This window comes from Pristis pectinata, chromosome 2, assembly GCF_009764475.1.
Source record: "Pristis pectinata isolate sPriPec2 chromosome 2, sPriPec2.1.pri, whole genome shotgun sequence".
NCBI lineage: Eukaryota > Metazoa > Chordata > Chondrichthyes > Rhinopristiformes > Pristidae > Pristis > Pristis pectinata.
Genome location: NC_067406.1, coordinates 33,893,477 through 33,910,953, shown reverse-complemented (window position 1 = coordinate 33,910,953; position 17,477 = coordinate 33,893,477). Strand labels below are relative to the sequence as shown.

Below are 17,477 nucleotides of genomic sequence, written 5' to 3'. Positions count from 1 at the left end.
TTAGGATAGAGCTAAAAACAATGATAATGGCTAGATTTAATTGTTGCCTCTGTAGAAATAATATTATTGTTACCTTTTGCCTAAACCTGCAGTTTTACATTGTTCTTATTGCAGGGGCAACATAACACCATGACAGACACAGAACTAACTTCCCCAGGAGATCTTTCCTCCACACCTTCCAACCTTGTAGTCTTCTACGCAGCCCATTTTTATCTTTTGCTCAAGATCCAAAAGTAGGACTGTCCAGGCAAAACCATTACTTCAACCTGCTCATGTCCACCAAATTTACTTACGCCTATTTAGACTCTTTCTCCCTTGATCCAGTCCCTTCCTACCCATATCTGTAACGAATCTGAAGTCCTCTTCCATTTTGAGAGTTTCCAATTCCCTGGCTGTAATTAGCTCATTGTAACCAAGGACGCACACTCTCTTTATACCATTATCCCATTTCAGGGTGATCTACAGGACCTCTACTTCTTCCTTGAACAAAAGCCCTATCAGTTCCTCTCCAACAACACAATTATTTGCCTGGATGAACTTGTCCTTACATTGAACAATTTCTCCATCAACTCTACTTTTTGCAGATCAAAGGCATAGCTGTGGGAACCCAAAGGACCAAGCTATGCTGAGTTTTTTATGGCACACATGGAGCAGTTTTTGTTTCAGTGTGGCTCAAGTCACCTCTCACCTTTTCTAGTATGTTGAGGACTGCATTGGTGCTCCTTCCTGCACTTATACAAAATTCAAGATTGTCACTACTTTTCCTGTTTTCACCTACACTTCTCTGAATCTTCGCTCCCTTTTCTGGATTTATTGCATCAGAACATAGGCAAGTAACGAACATCCATTACATGCCCACGGACTCCCACAGCCAGCTCAACTATATTTCCTCCCACCCTGCCTCCAGTAGACACTCCATTCCAATCTCCCAGTTCCTCCATCTCCATCATATTTGATCAGATGAAGAGACTTTTCACAGCAGTGGCTCTGCATCGTCACACTTCTTCCTGAACTTTGGCTTCTCCTCTACATAACTGACAGACCCTTGACCACCTTATTGATTTCCCACATTTCTGCTCTCTCTCCTTCTGGACAGGGCAAGGATAAAATTCTGCTGGTCATCATCTTCCACCTCACAGGCTTCCATATTCAACAGGTCATACTTCACAATCTCCACCAGTTTCAACAGGATTCTACCACCAAACGTTTCCCCTCTCCTCCCCTTTCATCACTCAGAAGGGACCATTCCCTTTCGAATTGCCCAATCCACTCTTCCATCTCCACCAACCACTCCTGAGGCACTTTCCCATGCAACACCCATCCTTTCACATCTTTCTTTCCCTCCATCTCAAAACCGAAACAGCCTTTCCAGGTTAAGCAGTGATTTATTTGCAGCTCCCCCCCACCCTCCAAGTATTTGATGATGACAATGTAGAGCAGACCACAGAGATGGCAGAAATGCAGATGGCGTGACTGCTTTGCGGAGCACCTGCACTGTCTGTCCTTAAGGGCGACTCTGAGCTGCCTGTTGCCTAGTTCCCAATCCTACTTCCTACTATGACCAATTTGTCTATGGCCTCCTGCACTAAGAACAACACCTAATCTTCTGTTTGGGCAAATTGCAGCCTTCCAGATAAATATTGAATTCAACAAGTTCAGGTAATCCACTTTCTCAATCTGTATCAGAAGTAGCCATTTCTACTGCATGTTATCCATCTCAGCTTTTCTCTTTCCATGAGCACAGCCTGACCCATTTGGCATTACCTACAGCCGGAAATCTTGCATCTTTTCACATTCCTTTGTCTGTAATCTCAGTCTCTAACTGTTCCCATCTCATAATTTTAGTTCCATTTTCACTCTCTCTCTCTACATTAATCCATTGATTGGATGACCATTACAAATTATCCCCACAGCAATCCTGGCCCCACCCTATCAGAGATATTCCCTTTGTCCTATCCATCTCCCTCCCTCACCTCTCCGCAACTTAAAACTGGCTTGTTATCTTTTTTCTCCAGTTCCGATGAAGAGTCTTCAATCTGAAACATTAACGCTCTTGTTCTTTCTACACACGTTGCCGGAGTTTGAGTGTTTGTCGCATTTTCATTTATTTAATATGATACCCTAGTTTGCTGCTCCAATATAATGTAACACAGACATGTTTTTGAAACCAAGTTTCCAATGTCACTAAAGGATAGAGCCAAGGAAGGACTTATTCTAGCATATATCTCAACAATCAGTGGAATGGTTGAAAATATTTTGCCTCTCAGGCCCAAGCGATGGGAAGTTTCTAGAACAGATGGCTTCAAAAAAGCAATCCTGATTTAAAGCTGTGATTACTTTTCTCTTGCCAAGCTTTTTTCACTACCACAACTCTGAATTATCTATAACCCTCACCCTCTGATCTCAATATCACCTCTCATGCACGTTTTCATGTCATACATTAGTTTAGAATTTTAAGTCCCAAAATGCAATGTACTATAAAAGCTTGTTGATTATATCACAAGACTCAGTTCATTTTTGAATTAATTCACAAGAGGCAGACACTGCAGCCAAAGCACAATGTTTATTGTCCATCCCTTGTTCCCCCTGTAACGGATTGGCTTACTGGATCATCTCAGGGGCCAGTCAACCACACTGTCAAGTCTGGAATCTGTAAAGGCCAACCGCGTATTGCCTGAGGGACACCAGTGAACCAGATGGGTCTTAACAACAATCATGTCATACGACTAATTCCAAGTTAATGTAATCAATTGAATTTAAAGCACTCAGCTCCTGTGATGAGACTCTAATTCCCATCACCAAATCAATGAATGAAACCTCTGGAGACAAGTCCAATACTTTAAACAAGCTGCTGTACCCCATGATTAACATTCTGGGCTGCTACAAACTCGCTTTGCTGAGCTATTTGCAGCCACTGGTATTTGCTATCCTTTTCCCATGGCATCCATCTTTAACTTGTGGTGTTACATGAAAGCAGTGGAAGCATGGTTAAAACTAATGGTGGCTTAAATTCCTTGCAGCCCACCCTTGATTTCCAAGCAACTGGTTTGTGTTGTGCGCACTCGAAGGTTTGAAAAAGTTTGCCAAGTGCATTCCTTTGTCATTGCTGAACAAATCTGAAATGAGATCACCAAGATTTATTTGAGCAATTTGTGATGTTTATAAATTAATGAACAATCATTTTAAACTTTATATATCATCCTTGAAACAGGAGCACCAATGTAAATGATGAAGTAAAAATATTTGTACGTTCCAAACTGCCTTTCTAAATTACACTCAGAAAAGGCTATAAAAGATACCTGATGTAGGCAATGTGTTTGCTGCATTTATTATCTGGTAAAGACCAAACTGAATTTTAACTGCACAGTGATGCAGCTGAATGTGGCAGTCTGTTTTTCTTAAACTACATCAGGTTGTTTCAAAGGCAATATACAAAGTTTAAATTTGGCTGTTGATTCCATTATTTTTACATCATTCTTCAGATCACTACTGGATCTGCAAGTGAATTGGTCAAAGCTTTGCTTGTGTGACTGCCTCTTTCGCCATCACTGGGTGCTATCCACTATGAATCTGTAACAAGTGACATTTCAAAAACGGCATTCCTCCATCAATAAATGCTTGTAATAGGTCATTGCCTCAATTGGTATACCATAGACAAAATAAAAAGAATGCCCTTTAAAAGTTAACACAAAATGCAATAGAAACTGATATTTCTGATGGTACACCACATCTTGTTGTAACCTTAGGAATTAAATATTTTAGATGCCGTCTGGAAAGAGGAAAAAAAACATCAGAACATCTCAGCAACATTAAAAGCATCTGTTCATAACTTAATAATAGAAGACAAACTTAATGAGTCCTGTCAAAGTGATTCCAACAAACAAGTAAAATGGATGTTTAATGTTCTAAATATGGATTATAAAGATGTTCACTTTGCCATTCTGCTTTCTACCTTTATCCTCACCAACTGGAGAAAATATACTTTTACTTTTGTGTCTTGATTCTGTTCAATTTGTAACCTTGACTGTAACCTCATTTTGTGGCTAGATTTGGTTATATTTCTGTATAAAACTTTGGCTGTAATTTCACAGAAGCTGATTTTTATTGTGTTACCTCTGTGCCATAATTACATAATTAATCAAAAGCAGCATTAGAACCTATTCAAGAGATATATCAATATTCTTTTGATAGCCGATGAACTAGAGTGCAAACAGAACTAGACAGAGAATAAATCAAATAGATTAGAGGAGATAACACCTTAGAACAGGGGTTAAATGGGTGGGGCAAACGGGATCAGAGGAATAACTTTTAAACCATTGTAGATTTAGATGCTCCCTTAAAACAACTTGCATCAAGGGAATGTTTGAAAGTACTTATAAGGATTGTACAGTAGAAGGATTGTGAGGGCAAATAGTTTGTTGGACTGTGCTAAACAGTGGGACAGTTAATACTTTTACTTGAGCCAGATTTATGTACTGGAATACATAGCCAACTTTTGGTTTGATTACTACCTTTAAAAACTATGCACGTATTGTAGAATCCCCTATAAAGTGCCATAGTAGTCTATACATTTTTAAATTTCAGAGCATTGACAACAAAGCCACAAAGCCCAAAAGTCTCTGCCAACTTTTATGCTCCACATCTTCCCTCCTTTCTTCTTCAAACCTTATTGATATATGTGCTTCACTTCAACTATTGCATGTGGTTGGAAGCTCCACATTGTAATTCCAATTAACAGCGTTTCCACTGAATTCCTTACTGGGTTTCTTAATGACAATACCAGTTCTTAATTTTGACTGGACACACAAATAATCCATTGTTGCAAAGTCATGAATAAAATCAAGAAAAATTATGATCTGCATCAGTTTAGTGGTTCCAGACTTCATACTTAAGGGCAATTTGGAAAAATGCTGGATTTAAAATAGCCATTTAAAGAAATTATACTCTTCAGTTGTTTAGAGACATGCATTTAAATGCCCACATGCCAAAAGCTGAGCACTTCAAGAGCCTTATTTTTGTTTAAAATTATGGGAGGCATAAATAAGGTAGATGGTAAGACTTTCCGAGGGTAGGGGACTCCAAAACGAGGGGGCATAGGTTTAGGGTGAGAGGGGAAAGATTTAAAAGAGACCCGAGGGGCAACTTTTTCACACACAGAGGTTGGTGAGTATATGGAATGAGCTGCCAGACAAAGTTGTTGAGGCAGATACAATAGTATCATTTAAGAAGCACTTGGATAGGTACATGGAGGAATGGGGCTTGGGCCGAACGCAGGAAGTTGGGACTAGTTGGGTGGACAATGTGGTCAGCATGGACTGGTTGGGCCAAAGGGCCTGTATCTGTGCTATATTGTTCTATGACTATCAAGGGTCTTGAAAACATAGTAATCACAGATTATATTTTGGTGCAACTATTCTCAGATTGCTTTCAATTACAATTTAATCCTGCTGCAAAGATATAATTCACTGGTTTCAGGAGGAAGAGGAGGATCATGAGAAAAAGAGATAAATTAAAATTATCCAATCTCCAATACTGTCAAATTATGATTTAAAACTTGAGTTAACACCATTTTTTACCTGCCATTCTTGTCTTGTGCATCAATATCCGCTCCTTGGTCTATCAGGTAAAGACACACCTCAGCATGGTTGCCCTGTGCAGCCTGGATCAGTGGTGTAAAACCTTCCTAGAATTTCAAATAAATGCAGGGTTACAGAATAAATGAACTTTGCATGTTAATTCTGCACAGGTAAGATCTTGCATTGATGATTTTTCATTTTAGAACAAATGACTCGCTATCTAAAGTGGATTTGAAATTGAAGAAATTATTTTTTTATATGTAAAAGGGTCCCTTAATGAATTCACAGGTAAAATGTGACCCTAAGTACACCACTGAGCCATAATGATCAGGATGTTACCAGGTTTCATCAGCAGTCTAATACTGAGCTAGATAATTTACTAGGGCTCTGTACTGCCTTGCTCAGTCAAATGTCAGCTTGATTTGAAGGCAGCTATTTTCAACAGTCTTTTGGCATTAAAAGTCTTTGGTACACAGGGCTTCAAAACTGCATTCACAAATTATCAGGGCATCCTAATGCCATATTGAATCAATTAAATGTTAGAAATTGGCATCCGTTTCATGGTAATGTCAAGATAAGACCAAAATGATCACTCAGTTACCACTTCTGGTTGCAACCCTGAAAACTTTTCTGCCTTTTCTCCTGACTACATTCTGACTCTGTCATAGATGTGGATGGCAATGTTCAATAAGCCTCCTCCTCTTCCTGTTAGTTGCCAATTGCCTGTCATCACTCCCCAATGCAGGAGATTCAGAACTTCTGTCGCAGATAATTTTGGATTGCTCAGCTCTTTCAATAATCTGCTTGTATTCAACATGTAGGCAGTTCTGTTGCAGTTTCACTAAATTAGTATCAGATCTGATTCCTGGTAGGCTCTTCCAAAATCCCAACTAAATCAACTGGCAATTCCACACTTTGATGGTGACTGAAGAGGTGGTGATATGTCAGTTCATAAAATCTCAATTTATGAAGGTATGCAATTCAGCTACTATCTTACAAATGCTCAATTTTGTCCTGATAGATAATTCCTAATTCTGCTTCACATAGTGGAATAGTGCCACATTAAATTATGGAAAGGGTTCTTAATGTGAAGATGGTATGTTGTCTTCATAAGCATATGGTGGTCACCCATGCCAATGCTTATTGGAGAGTGACTGTAAACTGTAAGTTTATGAGGAATAGCTGTAAAGCACTGAAGCTAGTGAACAATTATGTTGCAGATGTTCATCAAAAAAATTCTAAGTGGGGGGAAAAAATGTTTTCTTCCTGATGGGATTAGGCCACAGATGGCAAAGCATTGGAAACAAAATAAGCAGCTACAGAGGCCAATTGGTAGAAGCTGAGAAGGAGAGCTTCTGTAATTGTGAAACAAGTATGGAAAATGAGCTGAGCATAATAAGCCTCAAAGATATGAGGAGAAATCTCATTCTGGGAAACTTCAAAACCAGTTAGAGCTCTCTTTTTCTCAGTTCCAAAGGGAGTGTACCAGAAACAAGTACATTTGGTTTTTAACTTTTTCCTTTTCATACCAACTACTTAATAATTGTTGACTTTACATGTCTATGAAGCAATGTTGGGTCTATCTTCAATGTTGCTTGATCAAATGTCACAATTGATGACTGTAGGTTACCCATGTTATGTAAACACTGCTTTTTAAAACCAAGTAGTTTATTACATATATTAAAGTTTGTCATAGCCATGAAAATATTATTTTACAGACAAAGCAAATGCTAGGCTAACCATTAGAAATGAGTGCAAACCTATACCAGGAATTTATTAATCTGAGGTTTGAACTGTACTAATTGCCCATGTCAATTGTGAGCTTTGAAATGTGAAAGCATGTATATTTATTTCTGGTTTAATTTTTTCCGCTATATTGGTTTGGAAAAAAGATACGCCAAAACAATATTGTGAGGCTCTTAATTCAGACTTGTGAGTTCACTTTGAGAGGTATAGTTTCACCTGATTATGAAACTAATCATTTCAAAGCCGACAAAGGATACAAGTTCTAACATTTTTCCACATAGTTTTATCAAACGAAAATTGAAAAGCTGATCCTTGTTCAACAAGTTTCAAGTGTTCAAACACACTTGTACAATACTTAGTCACGACCTTTAGCGCAACAAATGGCCACAATGATCAACTAATAAAATATCGTCTTCCCTAATTCCATTGAAAAATACGATTAGAATACATATTTGGGTTACACATGTTGACTTTTCAGACTTGTTAACCTGGAAAGCACGTGGACTGCAATGCAATTAAGGCTCTTAACAAAACTAAAAATTCAGCACTCTTAAATTTTCCTCCAAGCATTTACGCGTACAGAAGGGAGCTGTTTTTTTCATTCTGCACTATTCTCCAAACTGGACTGCCAAGTCAGTTTCCCCAAAGATTGTTTCATTCCCTCCTCTAGTGAAATGCCTGACATTTGCTTACTTGCATCTCACATATGGCCAATATTACGACCATAAAAGAATGAAGGAAAAAAAATTCCTTGCTCCACAGGGCCTTGCACTTATATTTGTCTGTAAAACAAAATTTCAATTCTTTGGAGATTGTCAGTTGAAGAATCACCCCAGAGAGTAATATGGAGATACATGATCAAATGGGTTGGGGGGGGGGGGGGGGGGGGGGAGGGAGTCGAGTGGGGGAACAGAAAGCAATTCTACCAACTTTAGAGTGTTAGCATGTGAATTATAGACAAGAGCATTTTACTCGCATCTGTGACTTAAATACAGATTTTAAAAATAATATATTCCGTCAATAAATGAACAACTGCAACAATTCCACGTATAGTTTTGAAAGGATCTGAAACAGAATTCTCAAGTAATCCATCTTAAAAATGGATGAATCATGATGAATACACACAGTATTTCTGAGCAGGAAGAGGTGACTGAACAGAACAAAATTCCCCTTTCCGGCCATGGAAACAAAAGAGCTTTTTAAACTGAAGAAAAATCCTCTTTCATTTGAACGCTCTGTGGGTTTTGTGGATGTTCTGGAATCTTAACACGTGTAATGTGAATTTTCTACAAATACATCTCGGTGTGACCATACCATAAGAATAAAGGCTGAAATGTCAATCTTTACTGTGCATTTTATAAACTGAGTATTTTAGTCTCAACTTTGAACTATTAAAGTCTAAGCTTGGGAAAATACTATGAAAGAATTTTAATTTTTTGCCATATATCCATCAATGGAAACTGCACAGTATTTGCCAACATTGTTTCGCTAGACAGTTCAGCACAGGAACAGGCTCTTCGGCCCACGATGTCTATGCCAACCATGATGCCAAATTAAACTAAACCAATCTGCCTGCACATGGTATCTCTCCATTCCCTGAATGTTCATGTGCCTGTCTAAATGCATTTTAAACACCACTATCACATCTGTTTCCACCAACACCCCTGGTGGTGCATTCCAGACACCTACAACTCTGTTTAAAAAAAAAATTACCCCACACATCTCATTTATTCTTTCCCCCTCTCATCTTAAAGCTACGTCCTGGGGCAGGCATTGTAGTGTAGCAGTTAGCGTAATGCTATTACAACGCCAGTGACCCAGGTTCAATTCTGGCCACTGGAGTGTGTACGTTCTCCCAGTGTCTGTGTGGGTTTCCTCTGGGTACTCCAGTTTCCTCCCACAGTCCAAAGACGTAGGAGTTAGGAAGTTGTAGGCATGCTATGTTGGCACTGGAAGTGTGGTGACACTTGCAGGCTGCCCCCAGAACACTCTATGTGAAAGATGCATTTCACTGTGTGTTTCGATGTACATGATTAATAAAGATATCTTATCTCTACTATTTGCCAGTTCTACCCTGGGAAGAAGACCGACTACCTACCCTACGACCTTCAGAATTTTATAAACATCTATCAAATCTCCACTCAGCCTCCAACACTCCAAGTTCGTCCAACCTCTCCTTATAGCTAATACTCTCTAATCCAGGCAGCTTCCTGATGAACCACTTCTGCATCCTCTCCAAAACCTCCACATCCTTCCTGTAACAAGGCAACCAGAATTGCACACAATACTCCAAATGCTGCCCAAAGTTTTATACAGCTGCAACATAACTTCCTGGTTCTAATACTCAATACCTCAACCAATGAAGGCAAGCATGCCATACGCCATCTTTACCTCTCTACCTTCTTGTGTTGCTAGTTTCAGGGAGCTATGGACTTGGACCCCAAAATCCCTCAGTACATGAATGCTCCTAAGGGTCTTGCCATTTACTGTTTACTTCCCCCTCACATTTGACCCCTCAAAAATGCAACACCTCACATTTGCCCAAATAAAACTATCTGCCATTTCTCTGCCCATATCTGCAACCGATATTCTTCTTGCTGTTCCCCTTGACAACCTTCGTCACGATCAACAACTCCACCAATTTTTGTGTCATCTGCAAACTTGCTACATTTTCATCCAAGTCATTTGCTTCCAAACAAGAGGTCCCAGCTCTGATCCCTGTGGAACATGACTGGTCACCGACCTCCAGTCAGAATAACACCCTTCCACCACTACCCTCTTCTATGGCCAGCCAATTTTGAATCCAATCTAACAAGTTATGGATCGTATGCATCTTAATCTTCTGGAACAGCATACCATGAAGGACCTTGTCAAATGCCTCCAACAAGTCCACATAAAACCTTGTCTGTATTTGCTTTGGAGAAGGACATGGAAGCAAATGATTTCAGGGAAGAGAATAGTGATATCCTGAAGCACATCAACATTATGAAGGTGGTGGTGTTGGTCGATAAAAATCAATGAATCCCCGGACCTGAACAGGTGTTTCCTCAGATGTTGTGGGAAGCTGGCATCCAGGCAGAAGGTTTGGTATCTTCTTTAGCCACAGATGGGGTATCAGAAGACTGGAGGATAGCTAATGTTATGCCTTTGTTTAAGAAATGCTGCAAGGACAAGCCAGGGAACTACAAGCTGGTGGCCTTACATCAGTATTAGGGAAGTTACTGGAAGGGGTTCTGATTGATTTGCATTTGGAAAGGCAAGGACTGATTAGGGATAGTCACTGTGGCTTTGTTTGTGGGAGATCACATCTCACAAATCTAAGTTTTTTTCTGAGGTGGTGACAAAGAGGATTGTCAAGGGCAGGGCAGTGAACGTTGCCCAAATGATCTTTAAGCAAGGCCTTTGATAAGGTCCAATACGGTAGATTGGTCCAGAAGGTGAAAATACATGGGATCCACAAAGAGTTAGGAAACTGGATACAAAATTGGCTTGGCAATAGGAGGCAGATGGTGGTAGTGGAGGGGTGCTTTTCAGACTGGAGGCCTCTAACCAGTAGTCTGCCAAAGGGATCAGTGCTGGGTCATTTATTATTCTGGATCAGCCTACCATGAAGGACCTTGTAAAATGAAGGTATGTTTGCCTTCAGCCAAGGCATTGAGTATAGGATTTATGATGACATGTTACAGCTGTACAAACTTTGGTTAGGCTGCAGTTGCAGTATTGTGTACAGTTCAGGCTGTTTCACCATAAGGAGGACATGATTCAGCTGAGGAGGATGCAGAAAAGATTTGCAAGAATGTTGCCTGAACCAAAGGGCTTGAGATACAAGCAACAATTAGATCAGCTGGGACTGTTTTCCCTGGAGTGAAGGAGTCTGAGGGGTGATGTTATGGAGATTTATAAAGTTATGAGGGACATATATAGGGCAGATAGTCATTCTTCCACACCCACACCACCCCCCCCCCCCCCACCAGTAGAGGCATCTAAAAATAAGGGCAGAGGTTTAAGGTGAGAAGGAAAGATTTGCCACTCAGATCTTCTTTAAGTTTTTCCACACAGAGGGTGGTAGGTATATAGAACAAGTTGCCAGAGGTGGTGGCAGAGGCAGGTACAATTATAACATTTAGAAGTCATTTGGACAGGCACATGGATAGAAAAGCTTTTGAGGGATATGGGCCAAATGCAGGCAAATGGGATTAGCGTAGATAGGCATCATGGATGAGTTAGGCCTGTATAACTATGAAAATATGCAGAAAGCCCAACTAAGAATGGGGCTGCACTAGATCTTGAGGAAAGAGCCTGGCAGGGTGGCCGAAGTTTCAGTGGGGAACATTTTGGGAATAGTGACCAAAATTCCTTAAATTTTAAGATGGTTATCCAGAAAGACAAGACTGTTCCTTGGGTCAAAGTGTTAAATTTGGGGGGGGGGGGGGGGGGGGGGGGGGTTGGAAGGTTAATTATAACAGTCTTAGGTAAGAACAGGGAAAAAGTCGATTGGGGTCAGCTGTTTAAGACTAAATCCACATGTGACATGTGGGGGTCTTTTGAAGGCCAGTTGATTAGAGTTAAGGACCAGCATGTTCCTGTGAGGATGAAAGATAAGGATGGCAAGGTTTGGGAACGTTAGATGACAAGAGATATTGCAAGTTTAATTAAAAAGAAAAAGGAAGCACATGCAAGGTTTAGGAACCCAAAAATCAGACAAGGCCTTTGAGGAATATCAAGGAAGCAGTAAAGAACTTGAAGAAATTAGGGGGGCAAAAAGAAGCCATGAGATGCGCTGCAAGGACAATTAAGGAGGATCCCAAGGTATCTTATATGTATATTATTCTCCTGTCAACCCTTCCACCACTACCCTCTACCTTCTATGGCCTAGCCAATTTTGGATCCAACTCATCAACTCACCACAGATCCCATGTGACTCAAATTTCTGTGGCCAAATCCATATCATTGCCTCTTTCACTTCTATACTGACTTGCCTTATTCAACACACTCCTTTCTAGCTTTCTGCGTTATAGAATAGACTGTAGGGAGATGAATAGATAGCTTCAAGCACACCAAAATCATATGCTTATTTGGGATGAAAGTTAAAGGAATGGTGCAATTATACATGAGATCTTTGATAATATTACATAGACATAGGTTAAACTTTACAGTTGTGAGATCAAGCATTCAAAAATTGCACAGATGGATTCTACAAACTGCATTTCTATTGTTCTTTGAAAGAAGAAAATACATACTGTGTCTTTAGTGTTAACAGGGCACTTGTGTTCACACAGCAGTTGAACAATAAAAATAGAACCACTTGTAGCTAGAAATAAAAATAATGAGTTAGTACAATGCCCTATATATATATTTACTTACACCAATGGCCTTTATAATGTTTTTATAGCACAAGTATGAAACTAATGTCAAAAGGATACACTCTTCTTAACTAAAAAAACTGCTATGTTTAAAAACAGAACTCACTTCTACATAAGAAAATAATTTTAAAACACGTTCATCTAGGAAATTTGACCAGTTATTTCAGTTTTTCATCTCAAGGTGCATAAAATTAATATTAAAGCTAGATTCATCTGAATGGATTATTGTCACTCCGCTGTATGGGGTCACAGTGGATTCCTTGAAGATGGCCAGTATATAGAGGTCAGAGGGTGTGATTCACTGTAACCCAATACAGATCACTCTGCTGTGCGAGGTCACAGTGGATCCCACCCTCTTGCCTCTATATACTGGCCACCTTCTGTTTGCACTCTCAGTCCCGATACAGGGTCTCGAGTCTGAACATTGACCATTCCTTCGCCTCCACAGAGGTTGCTCCACTCTGAGTCCTTCCAGCAGAATGTTCTTTTGTTTTCTGCTCTATGGGGTCCTTGTTCATTTTAGCTCCCCTACTACCTTTGGCAGTAACATTCTGCACATGAACAGAAGAATTTCCCTTGGTGGACTCCTTGTAAATTTGCAGGTATATTTCAAGCTTGAATGTTTTCATCCAATTGTTCTTGGGATGTGAATGTACTTATAAAGCAGTATTTACTCCCCATTTCTGGCCATTATGATGGTTTAGTAAGTCAGTTTTATGGTGAGATGGGAATCACATCACCAGAGATATTTCAGTGATCTTAAGGATATTAATAAGCTAGTTCTTTTTACATTGTTGCTATCACCAGCTCACAGAAGACCAATTTTACTGAAATCACTTATGTAATTTACCTTGGTAGATTTCAAACTTAAGGCACCTTGGCTATTCACCACTTGGTTACAAACTCACTAATCTGCATGATTTTCCAAGCAGATTAATCAATTTTATCACAGCTGTTCTGAAAGACTCATTAATAACTATTCAGAATTTATTCACATCCTATTTGAACTAAGAATTTAATAACCATTTAGCTAGATACAGGCATGTGAAGCAATCCAATATTTTTGAATATCACAAATGTAACATTTAAAAAAAAGGGAATTTTAACATTTTCTATATAGTGCAAATGGGGCAGAAGAACACAAAATAAAGCAGCAAGCTCATTATCAGTGACAGCAGGAAGCTCATTATGAAATGCCATTGAGGATCATAAATGGTATTTCATCCTGTTTGACATGGGAACCTGCTCTGAGGCCAGGTAAACTGTTACTAGGCTGATGGGATTCCTTAAAGTTTTGAAAAAAAATTTAAGTGAAGAAAGCACCTCCTTGCCCTACAAAGGAAGATGAGCCTTTGATGCCTCTCCCTTCACTCACCTTCCCTTGCAAAGCAAAAGGTCATTGCAATGTTTATTAACTAATGCTGGCCAGCTACCACTTTTCATTAAGTATTGTGGGGTAAATGACCAGTGAGATCTTAACTATCTACTAGTCCTTCAATTGTAAAATGAACAATTTCTTCAAAAAGTTAAAGAAATTTCATTACCTGCATGGTGCAATGCTGTCTTCCCATTACTGTCAGTACATTCCACTGGACATTTGTACTATGAACAAGAAAAAGACAGAATTCAGTTTACTGCTCTACTCTGTAATTGTATCCAGAACAGATGTTCCAGTGTTAAATGTCACCATATACTCCTTATATCAGTCTGACATATCCTGCAGGACTGACCTCAAAATGAATATGCTGATGATTATAATACCACAGTGTAGTGTGCAGTGGGTGGTGAGACCACATAACGAGTCCTTGACTTCTAAAATCAAACATTGCAATGGTTATTTGCTCAAATACTTAACCTCTCAAGTTTATTATACCTTGGGCAATAAATTCAAATTGTTCAGATCACCAATTGTTTTGAATGGTGACATAATCCATTTCAAAAAATGCAAACTAAAATAATGAGGTTCATTTATACAATTCTAAGCATGAGCAATTGTGAAGCAACACATTTTCATTTTTGATAATTTTCTTGCCTTATCCTGGAGAAATAAATTTAGCCAAAAGTTATGACAATAACAGTTTAGTAGCTTCAGAAATAAATGATCAAATTACATTAATATCGGAAACTGGGCTTTCAACTTCACTTGGACAAGAAACAGGCACCATTTAACGAGGGAGAAAGTAACCATGTTTCCTTCTGGATGAAAAGTGAAAACATTCCTACATAATCTATGTTGCCTTTACAATGCACATAAACAGCTGAAGCCAAGCCACATGTCCTTCGTGCCAATCCTAAAAGTCATTAAATTGTCAGTACCAGAAGAAACAATCTTACAAAACTGAAATTATTCACTATGCTGTGTGGCAATTTATGGGAAAGTTCAGTATATATAATATCCACTTTCTAGTTTCAATAAAAATTCTCTGGCAGTAGCTACACTGACACTTTTATTTTGATACCAATAAAATAGTTAATCTGGTCTTTTTGCTTTGCTGGTTCAGAAAAGATCAGCCGTACAGAAATCTATGTAAATCACACATTTTATATGAGATTGGCCGGGATTCAGAGTTTTACCACCCACCACAAAAACAATGGGAATTCCCTATGCATACGTAACAATAAAGGGCTTGCCTAAAGATGATATCCCAAGTTAACATTTTTTGGTAGAAAATGATTTTAATCCTTTTGATTCCATTTTTTGTTCATAATGCATTAAACACTGGTCTTTAATAATTTGACCTAGTTGCCATTTTCAATTCTCATATTCAATTTATGTGCATTAGTGGACAGTGAAAGAAGGGTGCATCACAAAGCATCTATACCAACAGTAAAAAGAGCTTTGATTGCAATTACTCTTTTACTCCTTAAAGTTCCATCTACATCTTTTTTGGTCCTCTTCATCCAAACCCGTCCAATGACAAAAAGGATGGGGCACATAAGAGAAAAGCAAACACAGGTTTATCCTGTCAGTAGCACTAAAGGCAGCATATAGAAATAATGGAAAATTGTACTCCATTCTTCAACTTTGTATGTTCGAATGGAAAAGCACAAAGGGAGCAGAGAAAAGACCAATGGGGGGGGGGGGGAGGGTTGAGAGTTATTCAAAGAATGGGCAATAAAAGGATGGTGGGGGAGAAAAGAAATGAGTGCAAGCACAGGAAGCGGAGAGGGAGAGAGAATTGAGAGAGAACAGAATTTAAATAAATGACAAAGTAGGAAGAAATAGAAAGGAGGATATTTACAGAAGAGATATATTGGAAAGCAATCTCCTCCAATATATATAATATAGAATTTGTGCATTAGTGGAAGTTAAATACTGAGTTGCGACTGCATCTTGAAATGATGCACTTAGATATGATGAAACTCACATGCACCCTTATAATGGTGGAGTGTATTCTCTGATGAGTTTCACAATATTGGGAACAAATAAGCTTAATATATTGAAAATTAGCCATCTAGAATTTAATTAGATTAGAAAACATTTCCATAATGAACCAAATAATATCAAAAGTTATTCACACTTGTATTAAAAAGTTTAATTATTTGCAACAACAGCACTTTTACTTCAATTTGCATTGTTTTAGTGGTGGGTGGCAGAGGTTTGAATGTAGCTTAAACTCAAATTTGTTTTCTATTTGGCTGATCTCTTCCAAGACAGAAAGTAGAGGGTTGATGACTATCTAATTGGCAGCAAAATAAAAGTGTTAGAATGAGTCTATGTCTGAGAATTTTCATCGAAACTAGAAGATGGATAGTGTATATTCCAAACCTCCACAGTTTACCAATCAGTGATGGCTGGATTGAGAAGTTTGATGAAGTCAATGAAGTGCCAACAAAACAAATGGATTAAGTTAAAAGCAATGCCAAATTTTCATGTATTAAACACTGACAATTACTGGCTACAAGTTAAATATTAAGAAGGATTGATGAGGCCAATGAGACAAAGGGATACATAATAAATGTTGGTTATAAAGAAGAGGATTCCCTTTCTTATTTTGCCCACCTGACAAGTACAGGCTTGGCCACAGATGGTCAAAGGCAGCAGGTTACGTTGGTGCTGGAAGCGTGGCAACACTTGCGGGCTGCCCCCAGAACATTCTACGCCAAAGATGCATTTCACTGTGTTTTGATGTACACGTGACTAATAAAGAAATCTATCTAATCTTATCACTATCCATGGGATGCTTCTTTTCAAGATGCAAGGAATAAAGTTTAAAAAAAAATCAGGGACGTTACACCAGAATTATATAAAACACTCATTAGACCACAACTAGAGTGCAATGTTCAGTCTGTTAAACATGTTTTCGCACTAAAAGAGGAGATTTATGAGGATGTTGCAAAGACATGAGAATTTTAACTGTGAATAAAGGTTAGCTGGGCTATAATACAAGTGCTGGAAAAACTCAGCAGGTCAGGTAGCATCTATTGAAGGAGAAGTGGAGTTAATGTTTTAAGTTGTTTCAATCACTGTTGGCTAGACTATGTTTGTTTTCTTTAGTAGAGAAGGCAAAGGAAGATTTAATTGAAGTTTTAAAATTAAGGGCCTGGACACATAGGAAGGGTAGATTTTCCTTAGCCAAGACGCTAGTAACCAGGGACACAAACTTAAAGTAATGGGTAAATACTTTAAGTCTGAGATAAGAGGTGAGGAGAAAATTGTGCTGTGATATGTACCCATTATAAAATAAACCTGGCTCCGTTTCGACTTTTAATGCATTTTGCATCCCTATTCTCTCATGTGCTGGTATTCTGTAATCTAAGCTGCAGGAAATTAGAACAACATGTTTAATAA

General features: G+C 38.8%; 1 protein-coding gene across 4 annotated transcripts in view; it reads right to left on the bottom strand.

Moving 5' to 3' along the window:
* Positions 1-17,477, bottom strand: part of rai14 (retinoic acid induced 14) — a 199,379-nt gene that overhangs the window by 54,137 nt on the left and 127,765 nt on the right. For all 4 annotated transcript variants that reach the window (XM_052010039.1, XM_052010040.1, XM_052010037.1 and 1 more), the window contains 3 exons: positions 14,230-14,287; positions 12,563-12,633; positions 5,577-5,683 (listed from right to left, as the gene is read on the bottom strand). In XM_052010039.1, coding sequence (XP_051865999.1) covers positions 5,577-5,683; positions 12,563-12,633; positions 14,230-14,287 — 236 coding nt within the window. The remainder of the gene's footprint in view (positions 1-5,576; positions 5,684-12,562; positions 12,634-14,229; positions 14,288-17,477) is intronic.